This window comes from Gymnoscopelus braueri, assembly GCF_963280865.1.
Source record: "Gymnoscopelus braueri genome assembly, chromosome: 6".
Lineage (NCBI taxonomy): Eukaryota > Metazoa > Chordata > Actinopteri > Myctophiformes > Myctophidae > Gymnoscopelus > Gymnoscopelus braueri.
In genome coordinates, this window is record NC_137607.1 from 12474252 (window position 1) to 12501321 (window position 27070).

The window sequence follows — 27070 nt, forward strand, 5'->3', positions numbered from 1 at the left end:
GATTCAACCACTTTTTGACTATGCTTGCACCTCCTGGTACTCCAACACCTCAGTGTCACTGAAGACTAAGCTTCAAACCTCCCAAAACAAACTGATTCGGCTACTCCTCGGATTGGGGCCCATGACCCACCTTTCTCCCACCCATTTTGCCAGCCTAGGCTGGCTCAGGGTGGAAGACAGGGTTAAACAACTAAAAATGGGACTGGCCTTCAAAATTGTAAATGCAAATTTGCCCGATATGCCCCCTATTCCCGCATATCTGAGTAAATACCTCCAAAAGGTTAGCGACACCCACAGTCACAATACCAGAGGGAGCGTTAACAACAATTTGGTACCACCCACCCATAAATCAAACATGGGCAAATTCTCCTTCTACAGCACTGACACCCAGGATTGGAATAGTCTAACTCCATCCCTCAAAAAATGCAGTTCGCTGGGCTCATTTAAAAGAGCCTTAAAAAAATCACCTTTCAGGAGGCCAAAGGAGGAGGTAGTACCATTTTCCCGTTAGACAGCAGACCCTCCCCCCCCCTGTTCTTGTACATATTTTTTTCCCCCCTCTTTTTTATTTTTTTGTTGTACATAGTGTTATTTTTTTTTGCTGTTTATTTTGTAATGATATTTGAACTGTGGTGCCACTATATATGCCTATGAATTGAATACCAAGGCCCTCATAGGAAACAAGTCCGCAAGGACTTTTATGAACGGACCTGTTAGACAAAGTATTTTAAATGTAACTGTGCTGTTTTACATTTTTTGCCTAATAAAATATTCAATCAATCAATCAATAACTGTTTTAACTGGTTTTATGTGAACAGGAAACCTGGTCACCCCCACTCTCACCATGCAGTTCACCACCTCGCTCTCCACCCAGCTACCGGTCATACCCTTATGGTCTGCAGAGGAACGGCACAGACCTGCCACTGGGTAAGATGACCTGTCTGTCAAACTGTGTACCATCAACTCACTGCAAATACTACCAATCAGCAGAAATACTGTATGTCAGTGTTGCATCATGGGAGAAACCTAGGTTTAGCTGAAGGTAAATAACTATGAAAGAGGGTTCATTATTGGGCCACGGATGTACAGTCACAATTTAGACTGCAAATTACATTTGTTTATTATGACAAATATAAAAACCAAGTGTGCACCCATGGTTGTGCTATTGAAGGAAAGAGGGATAATAGCCAGGTTTATTAAACTAGCTACTTACTTACAATAGTTGAATCAAAAGATTCAACTACAAAAGAACTACTGTAGATTAAAACAATATATATAATAATGCATTAATTCCATAAATTAATCATTTAGACTCTCTGAATGCACTACTTTTGACAGCCCTATTTTAATCAATGCTTTTCATCAGTTATATTTTCCATTATTAGCTGTGAATACTGTATGATTATTGGATTGCTGTAGTATTCATCACTCAAGAAGCTTGCTGTGTTGTGTCATGTTCCAGTTGTCAAAAGGTTTAAAAGTAGCCCGTTTGTTTGACTTTGGTAATACAAGTTCCTTAATGACTGCAAGGGAACTGGACAGTGGACTGGACAGTCACAAGGGGAATTCAGCTGAAATAATGAATAACTCATGTATAACTCTTTGATCCTCTCTCTCCTTTCTTATCACGTCCTGTCTCTTCTACAAAATGCTTTTCATGTCACACAGTCTCTGTGTTTCAATTTACAAATTGTGTGTGTGTGTGTGTGTGTGTGTGTGTGTGTGTGTGTGTGTGTGTGTGTGTGTGTGTGTGTGTGTGTGTGTGTGTATGTGTATGTGTACTGTATGTGTGTGCGTGCGTGCGTGCGTGCGTGTGTTTTCCCTCACTCAGCATATGAGAGCAAACATTTTTCAAGGCCCATCATGCAACTGGATCAACACTCGTCCCCCAGCAGCTATGGGATGGATCAACACTCGTCCCCCAGCAGCTATGGGATGAGAGCTGCTGACCAGTCTAGCGTTCCTCGGGTAAGACCACGGCCTCCTGATGTCTCTACTGCACATCCTTTATGTTCTGTTATTGTGAACCACTTTCTACCCAACAACCCTATTTTGGGCATGTCATTATATCTAAAAATGTTCAAAGATTCTCAAACATGGGGGGGGGGGGGTGCCGATGGATCCCCTCTGTCGGGTGGAAACCAAAACTGTTACTTTTCAGGATTCAAATTCAAAAATTGCTAAAGTAGCAGATGAGCTCAAAACGCTTCGCTTCTGTCACGATCCATGACATGTTCTGTCTCCCTGTTGTGTTTTCTTGTACTGTATGTGTTGTTTCCTAGTAATAGTTAGTGTTTTACTTTTCAGTTGTGTTCCTTAAATTCTGAAGTGATGTTCCTTGTTTGCTTGTTAGGTTGCTACACTCTCGTGCCGTATGTTGTCGTATCTAGTGTCTCCTGGTTTCCTCTGTTGCTGATCTGTACCTGTCTTGTCTAACCAGTCCTGTGATTTGTCAGTGTTTCCACCTGTGTCCTGTTAGGCCTATCCCAGTGTTGATTGTCCTGTTGAGTTCACCTGTGTCTAGTTAGTTATTTATATCCCCTGTTCCCAGCATTATTTTGGTTGTTCATTTAAAATGTTACGTGTGCTATGTCTTGACTCCTAGTCCTTGTGGCTAAGCTCTTTACTTCCTACTGTTCCTTGTGCTTCCAGTGTTTTAGTTTGTATTCTTAGTTTTTGAGTAATTAAACACTTTGAACCGACCTGCTCAGCCTCTGCCTCATCCTGCATTCACTCCTGACTTGAACCGTGACAGCTTTGCGCTGCGTTTCGACCTTGTAGATCAGCTACTTTTGATACTTTTGTGTGTGAAGCTGTATTATGATCAAAGTAGGGCCTTAATTTACGAAAAAACACAAAGTTACAATATGGAGATCAGATAAGAGGTTTCTGCCCGACAGCAACGATATACAGGCTCTGATGCAGACTTACAGTGAGTCCAAGGTTAAATTGTTCCAAGGATCCTTGTTGCTTGTCACTCCCTGACTCTCTCTCATTTCCTGTCGCTCTCCACTGTACTATCAATCAGTGGTGGACAAATGACTTAAGTAAAAGTATCAATACCGCAATGTAGAAATACTCCGTTACAAGTAGAAGTCCGGAATAAACAATTTACTTCAGTACAAGTACAAAAGTATTGGTATCAAAATATACTTAAAGTACAAAATTTAAAGTACTCATTATGCAGAATGTCCCATTTCACAACTTTTCAAGTGTATGAAATGTATTTAAAAAAAAATCTAATCTTTATGGCCCTGCTATGAACATGGGTTTTGTTTTCTATTTTATTTTCAGAAGTTTTCAGAATTTCACTTGAGACTCATAGTGATATCGAAATTTGTATTGAAATAATACAAATAATTAGTAGTGAAGTGAATTATAGTGCATTATAGTGGATTTACACTAGACATGCGTTCACACACTTCAATGACAGAATACGGTGGTGTAAAGTAACTAAGTACATTTACTCAAGTACTGTACTTAAGTACAATTTTGAGGTATTAACTTTACTGGAGTATTTCCAAATTTCAATACTTTTAATTCTACTCCAATACATCTCAGAGGCAAATATTGTACTTTTACTCCACTACATTTATTTGAAAACTTTAGTTACTAGTTACTTTGCAGATGTAAATTATTATATTATAAAACATACATTAAACACTTTAGCTCTATTTTATTTTATTTTATTAGAAATTAGCCGATCTACAAGCTCACAATGCGTCGCAAGCTTGTAGATCTGCTATTTTCAAACATTTCAGTACTTTTACTTTGGGTACTTTAAGTGCATTTTGATACCAATACTTTTGTACTTTTACGTAAGTAAGTAAGTAAATTTTGAACACCAGACTTTAACTTGTAACAGAGTACTTCTACATTGCAGTATTGATACTTTTACTTAAGTAAAACATTTGAGTACTTTCTTGAATTGAATCCTTCCAGGTCCCCTCAGTGGAGAGACTGGATCAGCGAGGAGAGGAGTACACCGAGGATGACCCCTGGAGGATCACAGAGGAACAGCAGGAGTACTACACCAACCAGTTCAGGACCCTTCAGCCCGACCTGGGGGCCCTGGTCCTGGGTACGTGATTGAATTTTTTAAAACACATTTCTGGTAAAGAAAATGATAACACCTGGAAAAGAAAAAAGAAAAAATGAAATGGGTCTGTGACCCGAAAATGGGCCCCAAACCTATTATGTTTGGGAAACACCGCTTTAAAGAACTAATAATTAACGTTGCACTCATCTCTTACTTCTTCAACTACTTCTTCTTCTACATCTCTTCAAAATGAATAACAATCAACTTTATTGTCTCATACATCACAGGAAGACTTAGAATATAGTGAAGGAGAGAATAGAGAAGAAAGGAACACAAAATAACAGGCAGGCATCTCTCTGTTTCATTTGTTTTAGGAACCGTTGCAAAGAACTTCTTCACCAAATCCAAGCTGCCGATTCCAGAGCTGTCTCATATCTGGTGAGTTGCTGAGTCACTGGTCCAGTACACTGTGTCCTTATGGAGGGGGTGGGGGGGTCTGGGCCTTCATCAGCATTCCACAGTGACACAACAGATGCACCATGACACTGCACTATTTACACGTTCTACTCCACCTCTAACCCTTTCTCTCCAGTCAGAGGGAAACTGGCTCCCTTGGTTTTACCCAAAGAGATGGAGATGACCTCTCTCATTTAGAGCGGAGAGAATTCATTGTTTAAGGATCGAAAGAGGCTGTGCCTGACTTGACCTGAACCACTTTTAATGTGCTTTCCAATTTTTGGGGAACACAGCTGATCTATAAGCTCACAACAACGCGCCGTAATGCAATGCATTGTGAGCTTATAGATCGGGCTATAGAGCACCGAAGTCCTGACGTCACTCGTTCATCCCCAGGTTTGCGGAAGTAATTTCTCTATGGAGAATAACATTGGGTCATCTTAGAATCGTCTCATATAAGAATTGTGGTCCAAAAATAAACACTGCGTGTCGGCGTTATTGTCAGGGAGGAGGTTCTGTATCGTTTATGATAGTCAGTCACTTATATTTGATACAGTCTGTTTCTGGCGAAAATGTAACTAATTCGGCGGAAGTAACATTAGCGTTTTCTCACCGTCAGTTGATGCTTCATATCCATAAGAGTCAACCCGCCGTGGTCATTTGTTGATTTTTGGAACACAGTTCTTATTTGACGCGATATTAAATACGTCTATGGGATTCAGAACGGGGGTGGAAAACTGCGAACCAGGTAGACAAACAAAGGATGTGTAAATGACGTCAGACTTCGTCGGTCTATAAGGTATTCATTGAATGACAAAAAGTATGGTATAAGGCTGTTTTCAAACATAGAGGATCTGGCATATCTTCATTATATCCTTTATTTAACCACGTAAAATACTCATTGAGATTAAAATCTCTTTTCTTAGAGTGACCTGGCCAAGAGAGCAGCATGAAACACTGTTGCAACAAAAAATACACAAGCAATACAACTATCGCACACTACAAATGAATGAGCACAATATCCAGTTAAAAGGTAAAAAGGATCAAGAATTAAATTGTTAAGATTTAAAAGCAATCACATGTGCCAATAGCACTACTCTCTATCCTTTCAAATAGATTTAACTTCACACATAGAGCACCGAAGTCTGACGTAATTTACAGATCCTACCTGGGTCGAGGTTTTTCCCCCCCGTTCTGAATTCCCATAGACGTGTTTAATATCGCGTCAAATAAGAACTGTGTTCCAAAAATAAACAAATGATCCCGGCGGATTGACTCTTATGGATATGAAGCATCAACTGACGGTGAGAAAACGCTGAATTAGTTACATTTTCGCAAGAAACGGACTGTATCAAATATGAGTGACTGACTATCATAAACGATACAGAGTCACCTCCCTGACAATATTGCTGTGACAGTTTGTTTAGTTTTGGACTACAATTCTTATATGAGACGATTCTATGATGACCCAATGTTATTCTCCATAGAGAAAATACTTTACGACCCAGGGGATGAACGAGTGACGTCAGGACTTCTGTACTCTATAGTGATCAGTTCATATAGTTGCAAATCATTCCAGAATGAAGGAGCAGCATATTTAAAATCTTCCGCTCTTTACTTTTGTAATCAACGTCATAACACAGAGGATGACTTCACCGTGGTCTCACATTTCGACATCGTCCTCACATATTTCCCTTTGTCGTTTGATTGGGTCTCCAGGGAACTGAGTGACGTGGACAGGGACGGCGCTCTGACCTTCTCAGAGTTCTGCACGGCCTTCCACCTGATCGTGGCGCGCAAGAACGGCTACCCTCTGCCAGAGAGCCTCCCCCCCACGCTACGGCCACCTACAGAGTCCTCTGACCAGGACGCTCACATACCTGATACTCCTGAAGTAAGCTGGCATATGCTAGACCACGCATTTTTACACAGTGGTGTAAAGTAACTAAGTACATTTACTCAAGTACTGTACTTACGTACAGTTTTGAGGTGATTTTACTTTACCGGAGTATTTCCAATTTTCAGCACTTTTACTTCTACTCCACTACATATCAGAGGCAAATATTTTTACTTTTACTTTTACTCCATTGCAATTATTTGAAAACTTTAGTTACTAGTTACTTTGTAGATTTTGATTATTATTACAATACATACATTAACCACTTCACCCCTATGTATACATTTTGGCCATTTGAAAATAGCCGATCTACAAGCTCACAATGCGTCACGATGCGACGCATTGTGAGCTTGTAGATCGGCTATTTTCAAAAGATTTGTATACATTTTATACATTTGAAAACGTGTGAAATGGGACATTCTGCATAAAGAGTACTTTCTACTTTTGGTACTTTAAGTATATTTTGATACCAATTCTTTTGTACTTTTACTCAAGTAAATGTTTTAGTCTAGACTTATACTTGTAACAGAGTATTTGCTACATTGCAGTATCGATACTTTTACTGAAGTAAAACATTTGAGTGCTTTTTCCACCACTGCATTTACCTTAGTAAATGCTTTCGTGTTGATTCTGCTTTTCCAACAGATACGTTGTGTTTTTTTTTGTTTTTTTCCCTCTTTAGAGCGCAGAGCCTCTCATTGTGTTTGACGATGCAGAGCCAAGGCCCAGTCAGCTGGTGAGACCATAACCCCTGCATTCACTAAAAGAGTTGTTTTTTTAGAGCACTGGTTCTCAACGTGGGGTTCAGGGACCCCCAGGGGGTCCTTGAGGAGTAACTCCAAGAGTGTACAGTGTGCTCATTTAGACCTTCGGACACTGCTGCAGGCATAGATACTGTATATACGCGTAGACACTGCATTGGCTGCTGCTGTTAAACCCATTGAGACCTGAAGCCGATTCTACATGTCTCCTAAATCTCAACAGTATTCTGAAAAACCCATGTTTCTATATCAGTGGTGCTCAATCTTTTTCACGTCAAGGACCCCCAAAAGTACATGTATTTGGCCGCGGACCCCCAACAAAATATTTTGTTCCAGGGACCCCCCAGAAGCAAAGATTTGAGCAAAAAATGTTCGCTTTAAAAATATATATATTCAAAGATTTGCACACATTTTCACGATTTTTCAAAAATAGCAGATCTACAAGCTCGTAGCGCGGCACTCGGTGCCGCGCTACGAGCTTGTATATCTGCTATTTTTGAATAGCCCAAAGTGTAAAATAATGCTTTTTATCTCAAATAAAAAAAAATGACACAGTTCCATGTCCAAAATGCTTGATGTTACTTAGATGGTAATGGTTATGAAACAGAAAAGTTTTAGTCTCAATGTATTGATAAACGAAGGTAAGAAAAAAAAGCAGGTGGTTTGTGGAAGGCTGAGGCCGAAACGTGTCAAGCGTTCTCAATAAACAATAATGTGTATCTGAGCCAGTCTTTTGCATCCTTTATTTTGGAGTGCTGCTTTTTCCACTTTGGTGGTATTTGAACTTATTGATGAACGACTCAGGCATATATTTCTTGCAGTGGAGTTATGGCAAGTTGCCCGGACTAATAAGGCTGTCCGGGTCCCCCAAGAACAGAGATGAGAACCAGTTATATAGCTGTAGTACATTGGTTCTGAAAGCTTTTTGTCACATGGCACACCATTTATGAGAAGAAAAAAAAAGGAATTCCAAGGAACACATTTACATAATGATTATGACTATCATCATAAATAAGACTAATTCCAAGTCACACCGGGCCAGCTCCCAAAAGCACACCAGTGTGTAATCTGGCACAGTTTTGGAACCACTGCTGTGAAGTTCCCCTTTTTTGACTGTAGAGGGCACTAACAAACTGCTTTATGTGACACGAACTCACGTGCCCCTACACATGTTTAATTCATAAGCTTTTAGAGTATGAGCTACTGTATGTGTTGACCTTACGACCTGCATTTTAATGCTAATGTGAATGCTTTCAGGACAGGGGTGTCGCAGAGAGGCTCCAGCCAGCGTTGCCCCCCGCCAGACTGGATATGAAAGAAGACCCCTGTGAGCAAGGTAATATGAAATGACAGCCAGCCCCCTAACCCTGGACTATACACACCAGAGTACTTGAAATAAGAACATTTCATCTGTTATTACGTTTATTAATAAGTAACTCATATTTAGATTAATAGCTCAGTGCAGTGGTTCTCAACCAGTGGTCCGGGGACCACCAGTGGTCCTTGAAGGCGTTCCAGGTGGTCCCCAGCTAAATGATGGAAGAGTTGGTAACCAAATGGACCCTTATAAATGTTTAACTCTTGAGAGGGTAAAATGAAACCAAATGGACCCATAAGGGTCCATTTGGTTTCATTTTACACTCTCAAGAGTTAAATTGTTGTTAAAGGAGGAGTTCACCCAAAAAATTACTTATTTTCTATCAATTGCACACCCTATAAGCCTTGAATCCATGGATTATTTTTAGTTTTTGTCGCATTCCTAAGCTAATAATTTGATTCCTGTCTCCTACCAATGTATCCGGTATACCGGAAATACACACGGTCATCAAATTATTGTCTTAGGAATGCCACAAAAACTAAAATAAATCCATGAAATCAAGGCTTCATGGGGTGTGTAATTGATAGAAAATAAGTCATTTAAACATCTGCATTACAAGAAGTCTACACCATTAGAGAATGTTGAAGAATTGTTATATGCTTTGATCAACGTTTGCCTGTCATCTCTCCTATGGTTCCAACATCAATACAGCATGTGGAATTGTGATAATAATAAAATATTCAAAGTTTTGGCTCTGAGAGGCTAAATCTCATCAAACGGTGGTTTCGTGGCTCAAATGCCAAATAAATAACGGGCCTCGATATGAAAAGGTTCGAAAACCACTGCCTTAATGCATAATGAATGGGTTAAGTTTGTGTTGTAATGGTAATACAGTTATATTGCTGTGTCCGCAGACTTCTCTTCATCGCCGCAAGACAAACACACCGCTCTTCAGTTCTGCGCTTTTCCTGGGAGGCCGGGTGAGACTCAATCTACTGTCACACCTATACAAGAATACATGAAGGCTCTCCCTCATCTCCATAATGTAATGTCAGATTTCAGCTCAAATGAAACCTCGACTTTTAACATGTAATTTCACCTTTTGATGCCAAGTTACAGTCATGAAAGCTGATCTACTAGCTAACTGGCGACAGAGTATAATAATAACATTTCCATGTCTTTACAGAGCCTCCTAATGATCTGGATCCACAGATGAAGACAAGAAGTAGGCCGAGGTAAAATTATTTAAATGATGTAAACCTATTTCTGTTTCGTTTCGTTATTCTTAAAAGGGATAGTTCACCCAAAAAAATACTTTTTTTCTATGGATTAGTCACCCCATGGAGACTTGAATTCATGGATATTCTTTAGTTTTTGTCGCATTCCTAAGCCAATAATTTGATGACCAGCGGACCGGTAGGCAGCGGTTCCGGTAGGAGACACAAAGGAGACTCTTTGTGTTGCCTACCAGAACCGCTGCCAGTCATCAAATTATTGGCTTAGGAATGAGAAAAAAACTAAAAATATCCATGGGGTGACTAATCGATAGTATGAACTACCCCTTTAAACCATATACACAGTTGACCTGCATTTCCCTCTACACCGAAACTCTCGGTCTCACATACGTGTCACAACCCAACGAGTTGTGAGCTTGTGGATCGTCTACTTTTGCTTAATGTTCGCCCCCCCAGAATAGGGATGAATAGGGTTCAAGTGGTTAAAAAAAAAAAATCACAAAAATCTGATGGTAAAGTACAATGAAAAGCCACTGATAGCCATGTTGATGTGTTATGTGGTGCTCAGGTCCTACTCCAGCACGTCCATCGATGACGCCATGAAGAAGGCAGAGGAGAGGCAGGAGCCCCCAACCCCTCCCCCCCGACCCCAGAAGAAGGGCCACTCCAGAGCCTCTTCTCTGGATCTCAACAAGCTCTTCCAACAGGGCGGCGCTCAAGGTACCATTCAGAACACCATCATGGCGCCTACTAGAGCAGTGGTTCTCAATCTTTTCAGGCCTTGACCCCCCCAAAATAATCATATTTGAACTGGGGACCCCCAACCCTGACAAGGACTTGCAATTGTAGGCATTACATTTAGTTTGACACGGTTCCACAGATCAATATTGTGAAAATAGCCGGACTACAAGCTCACAACGCCTGGCGTTCCGAAGCGTTGTGAGCTTGTAGATCGGCTATTTTCAAAATGTTTGCATCTTTCTTAGATTATTTGACAATTTGGCCAATGTTTGACCAGTTTTTATAGTATAGTTTGTTGATTAGCCTACTTTTGATACAGTAATGGTCTTTTTCTTTATTTCATTTCATTTTTTTGGGTTATTGAAAAGGTCTTAAAAGTCCTTAAATTGTCACTTTACTGTCATCTGGGCCCCTGGGGACCCCCCCCAAATCATGTGAGGACCCCCCTGGAGGTCCCGACCCACAGGTTGAGAACCACTTTACTAGAGCACCCACCCTATGTTTTCCAAATTTGAACTCTGTTTTATTCAACTACTTAAGCCCTATTCAAACGGTTTAAAAAATAGCAGATCAACAAGCCAAGGTCACAACGTGTCACATCGCGACCTTGTAGATCGGCTATTTTTGAAACATTTTGAACATTTTGTAAAACGTCAAAAGTCCAATAATGACCGATATCAGCCAGTCTGATATATATATCGGTCCGGCTCTGCTCCCTAGGCCTCGGTTGGTCTGATCCCGTCGTCGTATTGGGTTTCGATGACGGGAATCCACCCTGTTGTTATGACAGAGAACATTAAATGTCCGCAGGGGAGGGAACAGTTCTTTATATTTTGTTTATGACAGGGTTCTTTTCTTGGCATAACAAAAGGGGAACTGGAGAAGGGTGCATGTATTGTTTACTTCCCTGGATTGGGTCGAGATGTTCACATCGGGATGGGTGGCGGACAAAAAACAAAATACTTTTAGAGTCCTGGAATTCCTCGTTTGTGATTATTGAAAATAATGGCTGTGGATGGTTGTGTTTGGAGAAAGACATGTGAGTCCTGAATGCACAATAGAAGCTATTGACTGGTGCGCTGTTGTTTTAAAAGCTTGTTGCCTTGTGGTGTGTGTGTGTGTGTGTGTGTGTGTGTGTGTGTGTGTGTGTGTGTGTGTGTGTGTGTGTGTGTGTGTGTGTGTGTGTGTGTGTGTGTGTGTGTGTGTGTGTGTGTGTGTGTGTGTGTGTGTGTGTGTGTGTGTGTGTGTGTGCTTTCAGGGATAAAAAGTGGATGGCTGCCCCCTCCTCCAGCACTGCCCCCCAGACCGTCGGCCACACAGGTACGCTGGCCTCCTTTTATTTAAAACCTCCAGTCTCAGAGAACCGGCCTTGTTACAACTTGAGTTACTTTGACCACTTTATTACATCCGCACCAAATCTCTTCACCAAGCTCTACAAGCTCACAAACGCGTCACAGCATTGTGAGCTTCTAGATTGGCTATTTTCGGAAAATGTTCATCTATTCTCATGGCCAGAATAGTGATGCTAGGGTTCATGTGTTTCAGTGAGGAGACAGCAGGTGTTTTGTCATGAAGCCATCTGCTGGTCAAATGTGTAGTTAAAGTGCTTAAATGAGGAGACTGCATGTGTTTCATGAAGCCATCTGCTGGTCATATGTGTAGTTAAAGTGCTTAAATGAGGAGACTACAGGTGTTTCATGAAGCCATCTGCGGGTCATATGTGTAGTTAAAGTGCATCTTGTCTCTTCCAGGTTCCTCACTTCCTCAGCGCTGCAGAGAAAACACCACAGAAGAAGAAGGTGCAGCAGCCCAACTTCGCTGACTTCAGTCGTTTCAGAGAAGAGGTGAGACACCAGTTTATTTATGACCTGCAGCTTCTTGGCTTTATGACTCACTCTTTAATAGAGTTTAATATTCATAAAAGATGAAACGTCTGCACATGGAAAAATATATGATCTGGTCTATAGAGAATCTATTTATACGTATATACAGTATGGTGTAATATGCTCCCAAAAATGGTTTCCTTGGAAACCTGGAAGGTCTACCCATTAACCTGTAAAATCTTGAATGAATGATTCCGGCAAGTTCCGGAGAGTACTTCTTGGAATACTGATTCTTGTATACTGCTATGTCCATGCTCTATTCTAAAAGGTCCTTACACACATGAATGGGTAGAGAGGCGGGCCTCGGAAACAGAAGGTCCCAGTTTTGATTCCAGGCCCCGGCTATGTATTGAGGTGTCCCATGAGCAAGACACTTAACCCCTAACTGCTCCCCGAGGCAATGCCCCCGTGGTGCCCACTCCGCTCCTGTTACTTAGGATGGGTTAAATGCAGATTACACATTTCACTGTATATGCAAATATACAGTGGCAAATACCACAAAGCCAAATTATTATTATTATTACACAGGGAGCGACGCGAAAAACTATTAATTTAGTGATGCCTCATTCATAAAGGTTGGTGATTTTATTCGCTGAGAAAAATCGACCTTGCTTTGAAAAATAAATACTCTACTACTTTATCTCTGCTTTATATTGGGGTTCTGTGTGGACATACTCATATCATAAACAGCTGTTTAAATTGATGCAAATTAATGGTCAACATCTGGTCAATGCAGAACCAAAACCTTAGCTTTCCGCTGTGTGGAAAAGCCTGGTAACGCGAGGTTACCGTTGACCGGAACCTCGTGAATAAGCAAATAAAACATAGGGGGCTTATCTTTCAGTGTGCACGTATTTCTTCTTTTTTTTACAGTTATTGCTGTATCCTTCACCTGAACCCAGTTGAGTTTGACATGCACCATTTACAACAGTTCATCTTTTTTTCATGATTTAAATGTTGTGGTACGAGACAATTTCTGCTTGAAGTTGATCCGTGTAATCAGATTGTCCTTGCCAAAGCGGGGGGGGGGGGGGGGGAGAAAAAACCCATTCCATCCCAAGTCGTCGTAATTTCTCCAGCCGCAATCTCAGGTGACGGGCCCATAAATAAAGATGTCCTGTTTGTCAAGTATACGGCTCCCTATTTCAGTACAGAAATGAATTGAGGGGCCTATGACAAGCGGCGTACATCAAACGCCGCTGTAATGTGGACTGGCGTGGGAAGCCAGCCAATGAATCCAAGATTTATCTCTGGTTGAAGTAACATGTCATGCTTTTAACCCTTTAAGACCGGGAACGCATCCCTGTCATTTTACGATTTCTTTGGGCTATTCAAAAATAGCAGATCTACAAGCTCGTAGCGCGGCACCGAGTGCCGCGCTACGAGCTTGTAGATCTTGCTATTTTTGAAATATCTTGACAATTGCAAGTGCAAATCTTTGAATATATATTTTTTTAAAGCTTCTGGGGATTCTACAAATGTATTTTTTTGAGAAACGTATGTTTCTATATCAGTGTTTCTCAAAGACCCCCAAAATGTAGTTGGCCGCGGACCCCCATCTCAAAAGGTTTTGTTCCAGGGACCCCCAGAAGCAAAGATCTTCGCTTTAAAACATTTATATATTCAAAGATTTGACACAATTTCACGATTTTTTTCTCAAATGTTATGCTATGTTTGAATAGCCAAAGAAATCAAAAAAATTACACAGATGTGTTCCCTTTCTTAATGGGTTAAGTACCCCGACCCCTGCTCACATGCCGCTGCCTTTGTCCTTCACGTGTCTTTCCTGACGCTGTCTAGTGTTTCACCGTCTCTTTCAGTCAGTGTGCGTCTGTGTGGGACATATCAGATGTTATCAAATGATAGCAAAGTTTGATGTGACAGTATTAAAGTGGATTGGGCTGCCACTGGGTTCCACTGTCAGCATGTTGCATGCAAATCCTAAATGACACCCAACACGCTGTGTGGCATCACATTTCTGCCTCTCCCTCCCAGGTACTGTACTGTACGCTTTCTGCTTCTGTTCACTGAATCGGAAAAATAACACCTGATGATGGGTGCACAGAGTAAAGTGCAAATGTTCATTATTGATGAAAGTCATGCATCCGAATGCAAATACATTAAATGTGTATAACACTCCCCCATACAACCCGAAACAATACAACGTTTAAGTCATGCATCCAACTGCAAATGCATTCAAAGTGAATAACACCCCATAAAGCCCCGAAACAACAAAACGTGAATATCAACAACATTAAAAGTGAATATCACAAGGGTTTTAAGTGATATTGTCTTTGTTAAAATAGGTGTTAAATAGCTCTATATTCTGATAGTAAATCATTGCTATAGAGGTTATTTTTGTTCAGTAACAGGGGTCTCCCCGTCTCCCCAGACCTTTAGTGAACAAAAAAAAAATATTTAGGTCGGGATATCAATTTTATCCAATCAGGAAAGAGAACTCATACAGGATACAGGATAAACAATTGAAATCAAACTGAAACCAAATAAATTAGCGTACAAAATTGGAACTATAACACAAGCTGATAAAAGATCTTAGTGGGGTTCTCTCTCCTGACTGGATAAAATTGGTATTCCCTCTCAAAGAGCTGGAGATCTATCTATTCATATACAGTAGCAAGTAAGTCCTATAGAAGAATTATATATATAAAGGACTATATATAGAAACTATTTCCCTTGCCCTTCTTTCTTGATGATGATTTGTAATGCATTGTCGTCCTGATTATGAATTGAATACATAGGACCACAATGTGATTTGATTGTGTTATCCTTTTAGTATTGTACTTGCTGTACTGTTTGCAATTTGTTAATAAAGTCAATCAATCCCCCCAAAAAAAGAGAGACAGAGAGACCCCTGCTACTGAACAAACACTATAACAACGCTTACTATCAGAATATAGAGCTCTTAACTGTTTAACAAAAAGCTTACGCCACCTTGAGCAGCTCCAGGCCAGTTGAACATCTTCCCACATGTGAAAGCTGATAGGGTCATGTGATACGCTCCTGTCTGCAGGCTGTGTGTGTACCGGTACATCCATTTTACTGCCTCGCAGTGGGAACGTCCCAACCTGTTTCATCAGCTCCTGCACACTGTGTCACGTCTCATCTAACAGAAATGTAGAATTATGAGCATATAGAACCCCATACTGTCTGTCATGCAGTTCATCTAGCATATAGAACCCCATACTGTCTGTCATGCACTTCATCTAGCATATAGAACCCCATACTGTCATGCACTTAATCTATCTGTCATCCCAGGTCAAGGCTTACACAACTGCACTTTCTTTCGTGAAACAACCCCCCCAAAAAAATGTGTATATTTTACTGTTGGGTGGAAACTGTACAAAATGTCAGAAACTGAAAAATGTGTGGTCCAATGCATCCTATGTAGTTATTTAGTCGCAAGCTCTTTTCATTGGTTAAATATTTATAAAATGCACAGGACACACTTTCACTTTCAATTCACTTTCAACCACAATGTGGGTGAGCTTGTAGATCGGCTATTCTGGCTATACTTATGCGTGTCACACTCTAGATACAACATAAAATGTTGAAATATGAAGATAGAAGGTTTCTTTCTGCCTGACAACAACGATATATCACATTTTGATCGTATATAGGCTCCTGTCCATTGGAGCGAACACTTTGACTTGGATGTGATTTAGCAGCTTACAGTAAACGGTATGCCAACGACGCCTGATGGTCGCCTGCTGTGGGTCGTAATGTAGGAAGCCTGGGAATGCTGCATTAATCAATTATCACCTTTCATAACTCATCTCCCAGTAACACTGACTGCTGTGCATTGTTACTCAGCTTGCAGCTAAATGATGTGCACATTTTGTGCTCCGGGAAAAAAAAACAAACACATGTACTGTATGTATGTCAGAGATAAAGTATCAAGTTATGTTGCTGCATGTATACCACTTTTTTTTGTTGCACCATAGGTTACCCTATAGGCTGGGGCGTAACACCCAGGCATATAACATGTCATAATCCTCGTCTGCATTAAAGCTGCAATCTGGGACTTAAAAAACAACAACATAATAATAATATATTTTACTCAAAACAAAACCTCCCCCCAGAAACTTCTACATGTATATGTCACCGGGTGAATGGAGATCCAGGGTGATTGAAGACAGAGCGCTCGTTTTTAGGCACGGGGCTCCTTCGGGGCGAGGCGGGGCTTTTCGAGACAGGGTTTATTAGCGAGGCTCGTGAGGAGGAGGAGGAGGACGGCGCTGCGATGCGGGGGGTTATTACGCGAGGCTCGCGAGGAAGAGGAGCCTCCTCCTCCTCCTCCTCCTCGCGTTTTAAACCGTCCCGTCCTCTCCTTCTCTCCTTCTCCTCCTCCGAGGAGGAGGAGAAGGAGAGCGCGGAGAGGCGGGGCTTTGATGCGCCGACGGAGAGTGGAGACCTGTCTTTTGTTGTTCCCCCCCACATAGCAACCATAATATCTATGAGGGGAACGCTGAACACGCGTTCACACGCACACGCTTGTCCATGACGGAGGCGCGCCGATTTAGTGGAGCTTGAGGCCGAGGAAGTGCGCCCTCGCGCCTCCGGGCGCGAGTGCCCGCACTGACCGGCCGACGCTCCACTAGTCGACTCAGCGCCGTTTGATTTGTAAACCGATAGGGACAGAATAGTTCTTTTCATGGATCACTGTGTGCGTGTGTGTGTGTGTGTGTGTGTGTGTGTGTGTGTGTGTGTGTGTGTGTGTGTGTGTGTGTGTGTGTGTGTGTGTGTGTCAGGGAGAAACTAAAACAAAAGCCAGCAGAACACAATAAAAGTATCTTAACAGTCCATTGAAAGCATGAGCGCGTGTGCGTGCGCGCGCATGTGTGTGTGTGTGTGTGTGACTGTGTGTGTGTGGGTGGTCGCGGCCATATGTGCTTGTGCACAAGCCTGGCTTGTGGCTCCCTCTAGTGTTTCTTCTACAGAATTGCTGGGTGGGTAAAAACGAGCGAGCCTTCTTCAATCACCCTGGTTCTCCATTCACCCTGTAACATATATACACATGTTTCTGGGGAGGGAGGGGTTACTAACCTGGCATGGCCAGACTATAATATCACTGCGTAGATATTAGTTTGGTATCTCTGTGTGGAAACTGCATTTCCAAGCGGCGAAAAAAAAAAAAAGCCTCTGGTGATAAACCTGCCCCATATTTGCATACTGGGCCCTGATTGGTCCCTCACTACTTAAAGGATCTACACCATGAATTTAAAAAAAATATTTGATATTTAATATATGGTGTATGTCCCTCAAACCTTTTTCAAAAGGTTTGAGCCTAAATCATCACTCAGATATACTCATCCCAAGTAAATTGTCTCTGGCTTATACAGCACTTTCAGCTGCAATACCAAAACGTCCTCTTGGGCAGGGGGGGGCTACTGAGCAATTCTGTCTGGCCAGCATCAATGCAATGGCAATGCAAGTGATGTCACTTGCATTGCCATTCTGAAATGGCCTGTTCAGACACGCCCATTCTGAAAATCTCTGAAATGAGAATGAATGACTGAATGTTAAAAAAAAATATTTTTTGGGGTACAAGAGACACTGGGGAGCCCAAAAAATACCCCCCCCCCAAAAAAAATAAAATTCATGGTGTGGCCCCTTTAAGTACTGAGGGAGTGAAATCCAATCACAACTGAGCGCTGCCAGACGAAATCTGCCGAGGGCAGTTTTATTTCTCGCATGGGCAGATTCGTCTGGTTTCCAGGCTAGGAGGTTACTAGGTAACACTATAGCCACTACTGCTGAAACATGATAGGTGAAATAATCATGTCACTAAAAAAGAAAGTATTGACATGAGGTGTGCTACCCGACACCAGGGTCTAAAATGACTCAATGGAAGAGTAGGACCTCCTCCTGTCTGTGACCTGTGGGAGTTCCCCGTAAAGGTCCACGGTTCTGATGTGGTCCACCCCATGATGTGACACTCCTAAGTGCCGTTGGTTGCATTGTTGTGTAGATGCCATCCAGGGTCTTTTTCCTGCTGTGCTGTGTGAGCGTCCATGTCTCCAGGCTCACTGTGGCTAAAGGCCACTGTGTCAGCAGACAGTAGCCTGCTGTTGACTGGATGCTTTTAGAGGCCATTTGACTGTAAAGTGTAGTCAATTATCACAACGGATAGATAAGTGGGAGCCTTTAGACTCGTCCTGTTTCCGTCAGACACACTTAAAGCTAATTGACACTTTGTTAGAACGACATCTGTTGAAAATGCACAGTGAAATCAAGGGGGTGTAAGTGATTTTGTAAGTTTAAAGCCTTAAAGCTCTATATTCTGATGGCAATCATTGATATAGAGTGTGTGCTCAGTAATAGGGATCTCCCCTGTCTCTCCAGTACACATACAATACATTTTCAGGTCAGGATACCAGTTTCATCCAATCACCAGTTTCATCTCAATCAGGAGAGAAAAAAAACGTCTTATTTCTTTTGCTTTCATCTCTTCCATTTTGACTTGTTTATCCTGTATCCTGCACGAGTTCTCTCTCCTGATTGAAAACTTTAGTTAGTTACTTTGCAGATTTTGATTATTAATACAAAACATACATTAACCACTTCAGCCCTATATACATTTCGGCCATTTGAAAATAGCCGATCTACAAGCTCAACAATGCGTCACATCGCGACGCATTGTGAGCTTGTAGATCTGCTATTATCAAAGGATTAGTCTACCTTTTATACATTTGAAAACTTGTGAAATGGGACATTCTGCATAATGAGTACTTTCTACTTTTGGTACTTTAAGTGCAGTTTGAAACCAATACTTTTGTACTTTCACTCAAGAAAGTTTTGAATTCCGGACTTTTTACTTGTAACAGAGTATTTCTACATTGCAGTATTGATACTTTTACTTAAGTAACAAATGAGAGTACTTTTTCCACCACTGTTATTATCATTATTTTGTTTGTGTTGTACTAAAGAGCTGGAGAGACAGGGAGAGACCCCTGTTACTGAACAAACACTCTATAGCAACGATTACTATCAGAATAATGATACAATGGTACAAATGGATAAAACAACACTGTGTCACATGAGCCGGTGGTTGGACAGGGTATCAGTTAGCCTATATAGTGAGTGAGTCATCGTCCATGACGGAGGGGTCATTATTTAGGTGTGTCACATTGTCATCCGGCCCTCGGGCTCCTGGGGGCCTCTGGACAGAGAGCACATGATCACATGATCTGTGTTCAGGGGTCAAAGGTTATCCAAACAGACTTTCTCAAGCCTTTTCCTGGTTGTCTGGTCAACATTCATTCCTGGATACTTTGAGCCAGCCTTGAGGTCATGTTTTAGTGTTCAATGTGCACTGTCCCTGCCAAATAAACAAATTAAGGAAAGTGAAAGTCCTAAAAAATACACACCCTCTTTTTAAAGGGTTTTAAGAAAATGAATATTATAATTAAAAATAATACATCCACAGAGGTTTGAAAAATATGTTGAATGAAGGTATTGCTTTTCCCAAAAATAATAATTATTATTGTAAAATAATATATACTGTATATATTATTTTTATAATATTGTCTGTCTGGCAAAACTTCCAGAATGATCGGTTCGTTTTATCTCTCTAAGCTGTAAGCTGACGGACATCGACGTCGTGTTCTAACACCCAATTGACACCAGCAGTGTGTGTCGCAACGCTTCTGATTCTGATTTTTGATGCAATCTTAACAGGGTACCTGATACTTTTCTCTCTGACCTTGTCCGTGACCCGCGGGGGGGGCCTAGAGGTCCATCGTTCTGACGTGGTCCTCCCATGTGACATCATCAAGTGCCATTCATAGCATTCTTGTGTAGATGCCGTCCAGGAGCCTTTTCCTGTTGTACTGAGCGTCCATCTCTCTCAGCCCCGTACAGCAATACTGAATCTTTAACCCATTCAGACCGGGAAATAATCTGTCATTTTTAGATTTCCTTGGCTATAAAATATGGATAAAGTGGTTGCACAGATGCTTTCCCGGTTTGAATGGGTATGAGAATCAGATTCAGTAGAATCAGTCGAACAGATGTCTGTTATCTGTTATCAGCTATGTGGGTGGTGTGGTGCTGAGTCACACCACCTAGTCCTACACCACAGCACCACCGTGTCTCTCCCAGAGGGTGTAGCTATAAATCCCAGCCTTAAAAACCTACTCCAGAGTTGAGGGGCAGCGACGGAGAAGGCCCCCGGCGGTCAACTTTTAGTTTTTAAGGTGTGTTTGGGGAACTGGAAGGAGACGTTGAGTTGTAACAGTATCCATTCCATGTTTAACGGTATAATGGCAATAATATAATGCTGGTCAGAAACACTATGACCTCTGACTGCTATGACTGTACGCGTGCGTGCGAGCAAGCACACGTATGCGCGTGTGTTGGGGTGTGTGTTGTGTGTGTGTGTGTGTGTGTGCGTGCGCGACCGTGTGTACTCCTGTGATTTATTGCAACTGCAGCAACTTTTACCTTCGCATGTTTCCAGACTGCGGTCATATTTCATCCAATGGCGTGGTGAGATTTGGAGTCGTATGTTTGTGGCTGCCTGCTGGTCGCCTTCATGACTCAGCAAAATAGATTTAGTTTCTAGGGCCCAGTTTACAGCAGCAGTATGTATGTCTGTTTGAACCATTAGTCCAACGTGTTAGCCACAGCGTTAACGTATGGGAATGTTGTCGTTGGGCAGTAAACCTGCAAATGGGACTCCCTCGTTAAAAAGAATGTCTGGACCAATCAAAAAACAAGGAATTAGCCATGTCAGCTTGTTGTCATAGACTTTTTCCAGTAGAACTATAAGACAAGTCATAAGACAAGTAATTTTATGTTACGTTGTACTCGGTCGGGTGTTACGCTCTGAATATAGCAGATCTACAAGCTCACAACGCGTCGCGCTGCGACGCGTTGTGAGCTTGTAGATTGGATATTTTTAGCATGCAACCAAGTGTAAAATCAGCCATTACGACGCCATCAAGGCATCGCCAAAATACATTTTAGTCGACTAAATCTACTGCAGATTTAGTCGACTATAATGTTATGATATTAGTCGACTAAAACTAGACTAACAGTAAAACATTCAGATGACTAAAATATGACTTAAACTAAATGGAATTTGATTCAGAAGACTATGAGTAAAACTGAATAAAAATGTTCTGTCAAAATCAACACTACGTCCTACTCCTCCTGCCCAACGCTCCCCGCTGACAGGTGCCGCCCCAGGCAGCCCGTATAGGAGTACGTGCAGCCGAATGCACCATGGTGGATTTGAACCCACAAACTCCGCAGTGGTGGGCAGGCACTTTACCACGTCTACCTCTTTCACTGCCAGAATAAATAAATGAATCACCCAGTGCCAGCGATGTTTCGATTTTCTTAGCTTTTCAAGTAGCCACGGAATATTTATGTTTAGTATGATCGATCCCCTGATGGTTGGTAATCACGGGGGCTTTCACTGTGCTTCCGCGAGAAGAAAAAAAAGGCCCCGGTCGCTTGTTATAGCTCGTCTCGTCAAAAATGCGGGGAGAATTTTTTTTTTAAAGATGCAGCCATTTTTCCAAATACGCTAAGCAGGAGGTCAATGTTGGTGGAGATCTTTCGATCATGTGATCTCCTGGATCTGTGCGACTTGAGAATGAAAATGGTCACTCGTGTGTTAGAGAACAGCGCCATCTGGTGGAACAACCCGATCTCCAGAGGAAACGTTCTCTTTGAACGTTTTTGAAATTCCGTGAATAGACACGGAAAAACCCGAAATTCCGTGCATAGCCGCCTCGCATCTCCCCCATTGTGACAAAACCATTTCGGAGGCGCGCAGTCTCAAGGGAATTGTCGCCACGTAAGGGGCCACCGAGCGAGCTAAAGCGAGCGAGTTGCCGTCCCGAACGTTGCGACATTCCCTTGTGCCTACTCAGCGCCGTTTGAGTTATGTACCGATAGGCACAGAATCGTAAATTTTGTTGTGGGGACTGCTCTGCTTCCGGGTTTTTCCAGGTTGCGACTGGTTACGCCCACCGTGGGACTCGCCGTACATATGCACGCAATTTCGGGGTTTCTAGGCGACTATCCACGGAATGAAGTGCACTGGATCCGTGCAATGTTACGGAGATCTCTGGAGATCAGGCTGGGTGGAAAACCACAGAAAACGAAAAAGTCGTAAAAATCGTCTTTGGCAGTCTGGACCTTTGGAGAAAAAGTCGTAAAAGTCATCCTTGTGAAAGAGTGAAGATCATCTACAAGCTTCACAGATCTACAAGCTCACAACGCGTCACGATGCGACGCTTTGTGAGCTTGTAGATCGGCTATTTTCAAATAGCCCATGTATACAATAGGGCTAAAGTGGTTAATGTATGTTTTACAATGTAATGATTTATATCTGCAAAGTAACTAGTAACTAAAGTTTTCAAATATTGTAGTGGAGTAGAAGTAAAAATACAGAAAATGGGAAATACTCCAGTAAAGTAAAAGGTATACTTAAGTACAGTACTTGAGTAAATGTACTTAGTTACTTCACACCACTGCATGTACATAACCAGGCTTCACGAGTCTCCCTGGTGAAATGGAAACAGGTGCTGCTACACTACGGTATCATAGTAGTGCATCTATGAAGGAGTAATGGATGAAGGTATACAATAAAAAGCAGGTTCATCCATCATGGCCGCCCCCTGAGGAGGCAGGAGGAAGCCCCGGCCTGGAGAGCACTAGATCACTTCCTTCCTCCCCGCGGGGCCAACAGGTTGATTTATCCTCCAAACAGCGTGAACTACATCTCTAAAACCTGCCACTTTCTACACTTCCCCCATGACATCTCATCATGGCCTTAACCCTTTAAGGCCGGGAAGGGAACGCATGTGTGTCATTTTAAGATTTCTTTGGCTATTCAAAAATAGAAGATAATACAAGCTCATAGCGCGGCACCGATGAGCTTGTAGATCTGCTATTTTTAGAAAAATCCTGAAAATTTGTGCAAATCTTTTATATACATTTTTAACTCAAATCTTTGCTTCTGGGGGTCCCTGGAACAAAATATTTTTAGATGGGAGGGGGTCCGCGGTCAAATACATTTTATTTTGGGGGACCTTGACATGAAAAAAGTTTGAAAACCATTGATAATATAGCAACATAAGTAAATACATTTTAAAAACGTTAAAAAAAAAAGACATTTGTAAAATCCCCAGAAGCAAAGATTTGAGTTAAAAACTTTCGCTTTAAAGATTTGCACACATTTTCATGATTTTTCAAAAAAAATTGCAGACCTACAAGCTCGTAGCCGCGCTATGAGCTTGTAGATCTGCTATTTTTATATAGCCAAATAAATCTTAAAATGACACAGATGCGTTCCCGGTCTTAAAGGGTTAATATCCTCCATGTCCATGTGGAAACCTTGTACATCCAAAACGGTTACTTTTCAGGAAATGGAGAAGAAAACAAAGAAAGAGCCTGTGTTCCAGTGTAGTTATATTACTCAATACTTTTCATTGGTTCAATGTGTATAAAAACCCACGGACACATTTGACCACGTTCACTTTCATTTCCAAATCTTTTCCAAAATAGCAAAAATAGCCGATCTAACACACCGGTGTATCAATAATAAATAATAACTTTATTCGCATAGCATACTTTCATAAAATAATTGCAGAGCAAAGTGCTTTACAACAAAGGATAAAAGAACATTAAAAACATGTAAAATAAAACTTAAATAAAGACAATAAATCCTTCTTTAGGTAATCAAATAAAGCCTTTAGAACCAGATTGCAGTACAACAGTGCAGCCAAGAGTGCAAAGCTAGTTAAATGCTAAGTAAAGTGTTCATGTATATCTCCGATTCTCCATTATGCAAACCTTTAGTTTTTTCATTGCCCTACTTGATCAGACTACAGCGTCACACAAAAGTATCAAAAATAGCAGATCTACAAGCTTGTAGATCTGCTATTTTTTGCTATTTTGGAATTTGAATCCTGAAAAGAAACCGTTTTGGACATATGATGTTTCCGGGCCGACAGAGACGATATCTAGGGAGCCATAGCTTCCTGGTCTCTTTAGGTATCGTGTTCCATAGCTTTAGGGCTTCATTGATAAAGGCTGCGTCACCGACCTTCTTTCTGCTATTATTGGGAATCTCCCAGGAGACCAGCAGCAGATGATCACAGTGTTCCTAAGGGCATGTAGGCTATAGCCAGTGGTGGAAAAAGTACTCAAATTCTTTACTTAAAAGCACCAATACTGCAATATAAAAAAATACTCTGTTACAAGTAAAAGTCCAGAATTCAAAATTTACTTGAGTAAAAGTACAAAATTATTGGCATCAAAATGTACTTAAAGTACCAAAAGTAAAAGTACACAAATGTTTGAAAATAGCAGATCTACAAGCTCACAACGCGTCGCATCGCGACGTGTTGTGAGCTTGTAGATCAGCTATTTTCAAATAGCCTATGTATAAAATAGGGCTAAAGTGGTTAATGTATGTTTTAGAATATAATAATTTATATCTGAAAAGTAACTAGTAACTAAAGTTTTCAAATAATTGTAGTGGAGTAAAAGTACAATATTTGCCTCTGAGATGTGGTGGAGTAGAAGTAAAAGTATTGGAAATTGGAAATACTCAAGTAAAGTACAAATACCTCAACATTTTACTTAAGTACAGTACTTAAGTAAATGTACTTAGTTACTTTCCACCACTGACTATAGCTGACAAGAGAAAATAAAAGGTTAGGACGTTATTTGAACCAAGTATTTAAATACAATATAACTAGTACATGTGCAGTGCATAGACCCTGGTGTCGGGTAGGACACCAACTGGTTGACAAGTACTACTGCCTGAATAGATGTATTGTCACCCATGCAGGAAACGGAGGTTCAAATGCCGGATAGGATATACAACGTACAGATTGCAACTTTGAGTTCATTCACATCTAGATGGGGTTATTAACTTTTATTGTTATTTGTGGGCGTTCCCATAAAAGGGGCTTTCCCTTTGAACGGGCGTTCCCTAAGGGTCAGCACACTCCAGAGGGATGATACTCCCAGGCCGTAGCGTATCCCATAGCCTGGAGGGAAAATTGCTGCCTGATTATTAATTGACAAAGAAATGACATAGTTGTCTTTGACCGATTAGAAAAATCCTGGGTGAGATATTCATGTCACTTATGAAAACATCTAGAGAGCTGGCTTCCCTGGTATCTATTAGGTATTGTGTTCCATGGCTTTGGGGTGTAATTGATAAAGGCTGTATGTATGATATGACCGGTCCTCTATGGTGTGTGTTTTCAGGACGAGAGAGGCGTTAAGCCTCAGGAGAAGAGTCCGCTACGCAGGGCGGGGCCAAGCACAGAGGACCTGACCGTCCCTCCATTACAGGTCAGAACGCCAAAACCTCACCGTGCAAATGAAACCAAATGGCACCAAATGGAACCAAATGGATCCAAATGGAACCAAATGGACCTGTAACTGAGAGTTAATTTCATACTGCGTAACTTTTTCAATTCAACAATAGGTATTGATGATATAATTTTTCACTGATATGTGTTTCACAATAGCCATTCCAAAATAAATGTGTTTTTTTTTGTTATCGTTTTGTTCTAAACACTATTTTTAGTGTGTGCCCCCTACACCAACGTTGTTTTTCGAAATATTCTCTGCTCTTCTAGACCATGCTTCATTTGTTTTGGAGCGGAGCTTCCGTTATTTTTGTTTGGAACAGAATTCTGGTAATCGTATTTCTAACGGAACATAGACAGAGGTGTCGCCAAAAAGCCTACAAAAAAAAAGTATAATAATAAAGTTACACAGCATGACTTTAACACTCAGGATTTCACAGCGTGTGCATGCATGCGTGCCTGTGTGTAGTCCTGGTTGTTAATGTTTTGTTTCTTACCTTTTGGCAGGACGCGACTGGAGTCTCTCTCAACAGCCACGTCCCCCAGAAGCCAGTTCGTAGGAAGTACCACGCAGACAGCCTGGAGGGCACGCCCACCCTGACCACGCCCTTCAACCTCCCCGCCAAGCCCGCACAAAAGTCAGTCCCGTATCATGTTTGACTTTTTTTTTTAAACGCACAATTCTGAAATACACACAAATTCTTTGACTTCTCAATCTCAATCTTGAAGGTAGGGTATGTGGTTTAGTTTTTTGTTAAAATAAGTGTTAAATAGCGCTATATTCTGATAGTAATCATTGCTATAGAGTGTTTGTTCAGTAACAGGGGTCTCCATGTCTCTCCAGCTCTTTTAGTAAGCAGAAAATGCATTTTCAGATGGGAATACCTCTTTTCTCCAATCAGGACAGAGAACTCAGTCAGGATACAGATTAAACAAGTGAAAATTGGAACTGGAACACTATAAAATTGAAGCTGATAAACGGGTACTCTTTCCTGATTGGCTGAGATTGGCAACCCACCTGAAAACGTAATTTCTGTTTAATAAAGAGGAGAGACGGGGAGACCCCTGTTACTGAACAAACACTGTTTAGCAATGAGTACTATTATAATATAGTGCCTTAACCTTTGAACAAAAAACCTTTTGTTTTAACCAAAGGATTGCTCTTACCTTACCTTTAATGTAATTCTGAGAGTGTGGTCCGTTTGGTTCCATTTGCACACTCTCATGATTTAGCAGTGTACTGTTTGATAAAATGTACACAACTTCAGTTTGAAGAACCCACTCTAAAGTGATTCCTTTCTGGTTAACAGTGCAGCACGTGACCTAGGAGTGAAACACTCTTTTTATTTTGTTATTAAATACAGTATGAAGTATCC

General features: G+C 41.3%; 1 protein-coding gene across 1 annotated transcript in view; it reads left to right on the top strand.

The window, feature by feature from the left end:
* The window catches only part of reps2 (RALBP1 associated Eps domain containing 2), a 59347-nt gene that overhangs the window by 19700 nt on the left and 12577 nt on the right, over nucleotides 1–27070 (top strand). Inside the window, exons 4-17 of the mRNA XM_080431044.1 lie at nucleotides 819–927; nucleotides 1832–1968; nucleotides 3943–4081; nucleotides 4414–4477; nucleotides 6215–6389; nucleotides 7075–7128; nucleotides 8411–8489; nucleotides 9386–9451; nucleotides 9658–9706; nucleotides 10275–10426; nucleotides 11706–11767; nucleotides 12199–12291; nucleotides 25588–25674; nucleotides 26202–26332. Of these exons, the coding sequence (XP_080287170.1) occupies nucleotides 819–927; nucleotides 1832–1968; nucleotides 3943–4081; nucleotides 4414–4477; nucleotides 6215–6389; nucleotides 7075–7128; nucleotides 8411–8489; nucleotides 9386–9451; nucleotides 9658–9706; nucleotides 10275–10426; nucleotides 11706–11767; nucleotides 12199–12291; nucleotides 25588–25674; nucleotides 26202–26332 (1397 nt within the window). The remainder of the gene's footprint in view (nucleotides 1–818; nucleotides 928–1831; nucleotides 1969–3942; nucleotides 4082–4413; nucleotides 4478–6214; nucleotides 6390–7074; nucleotides 7129–8410; nucleotides 8490–9385; nucleotides 9452–9657; nucleotides 9707–10274; nucleotides 10427–11705; nucleotides 11768–12198; nucleotides 12292–25587; nucleotides 25675–26201; nucleotides 26333–27070) is intronic.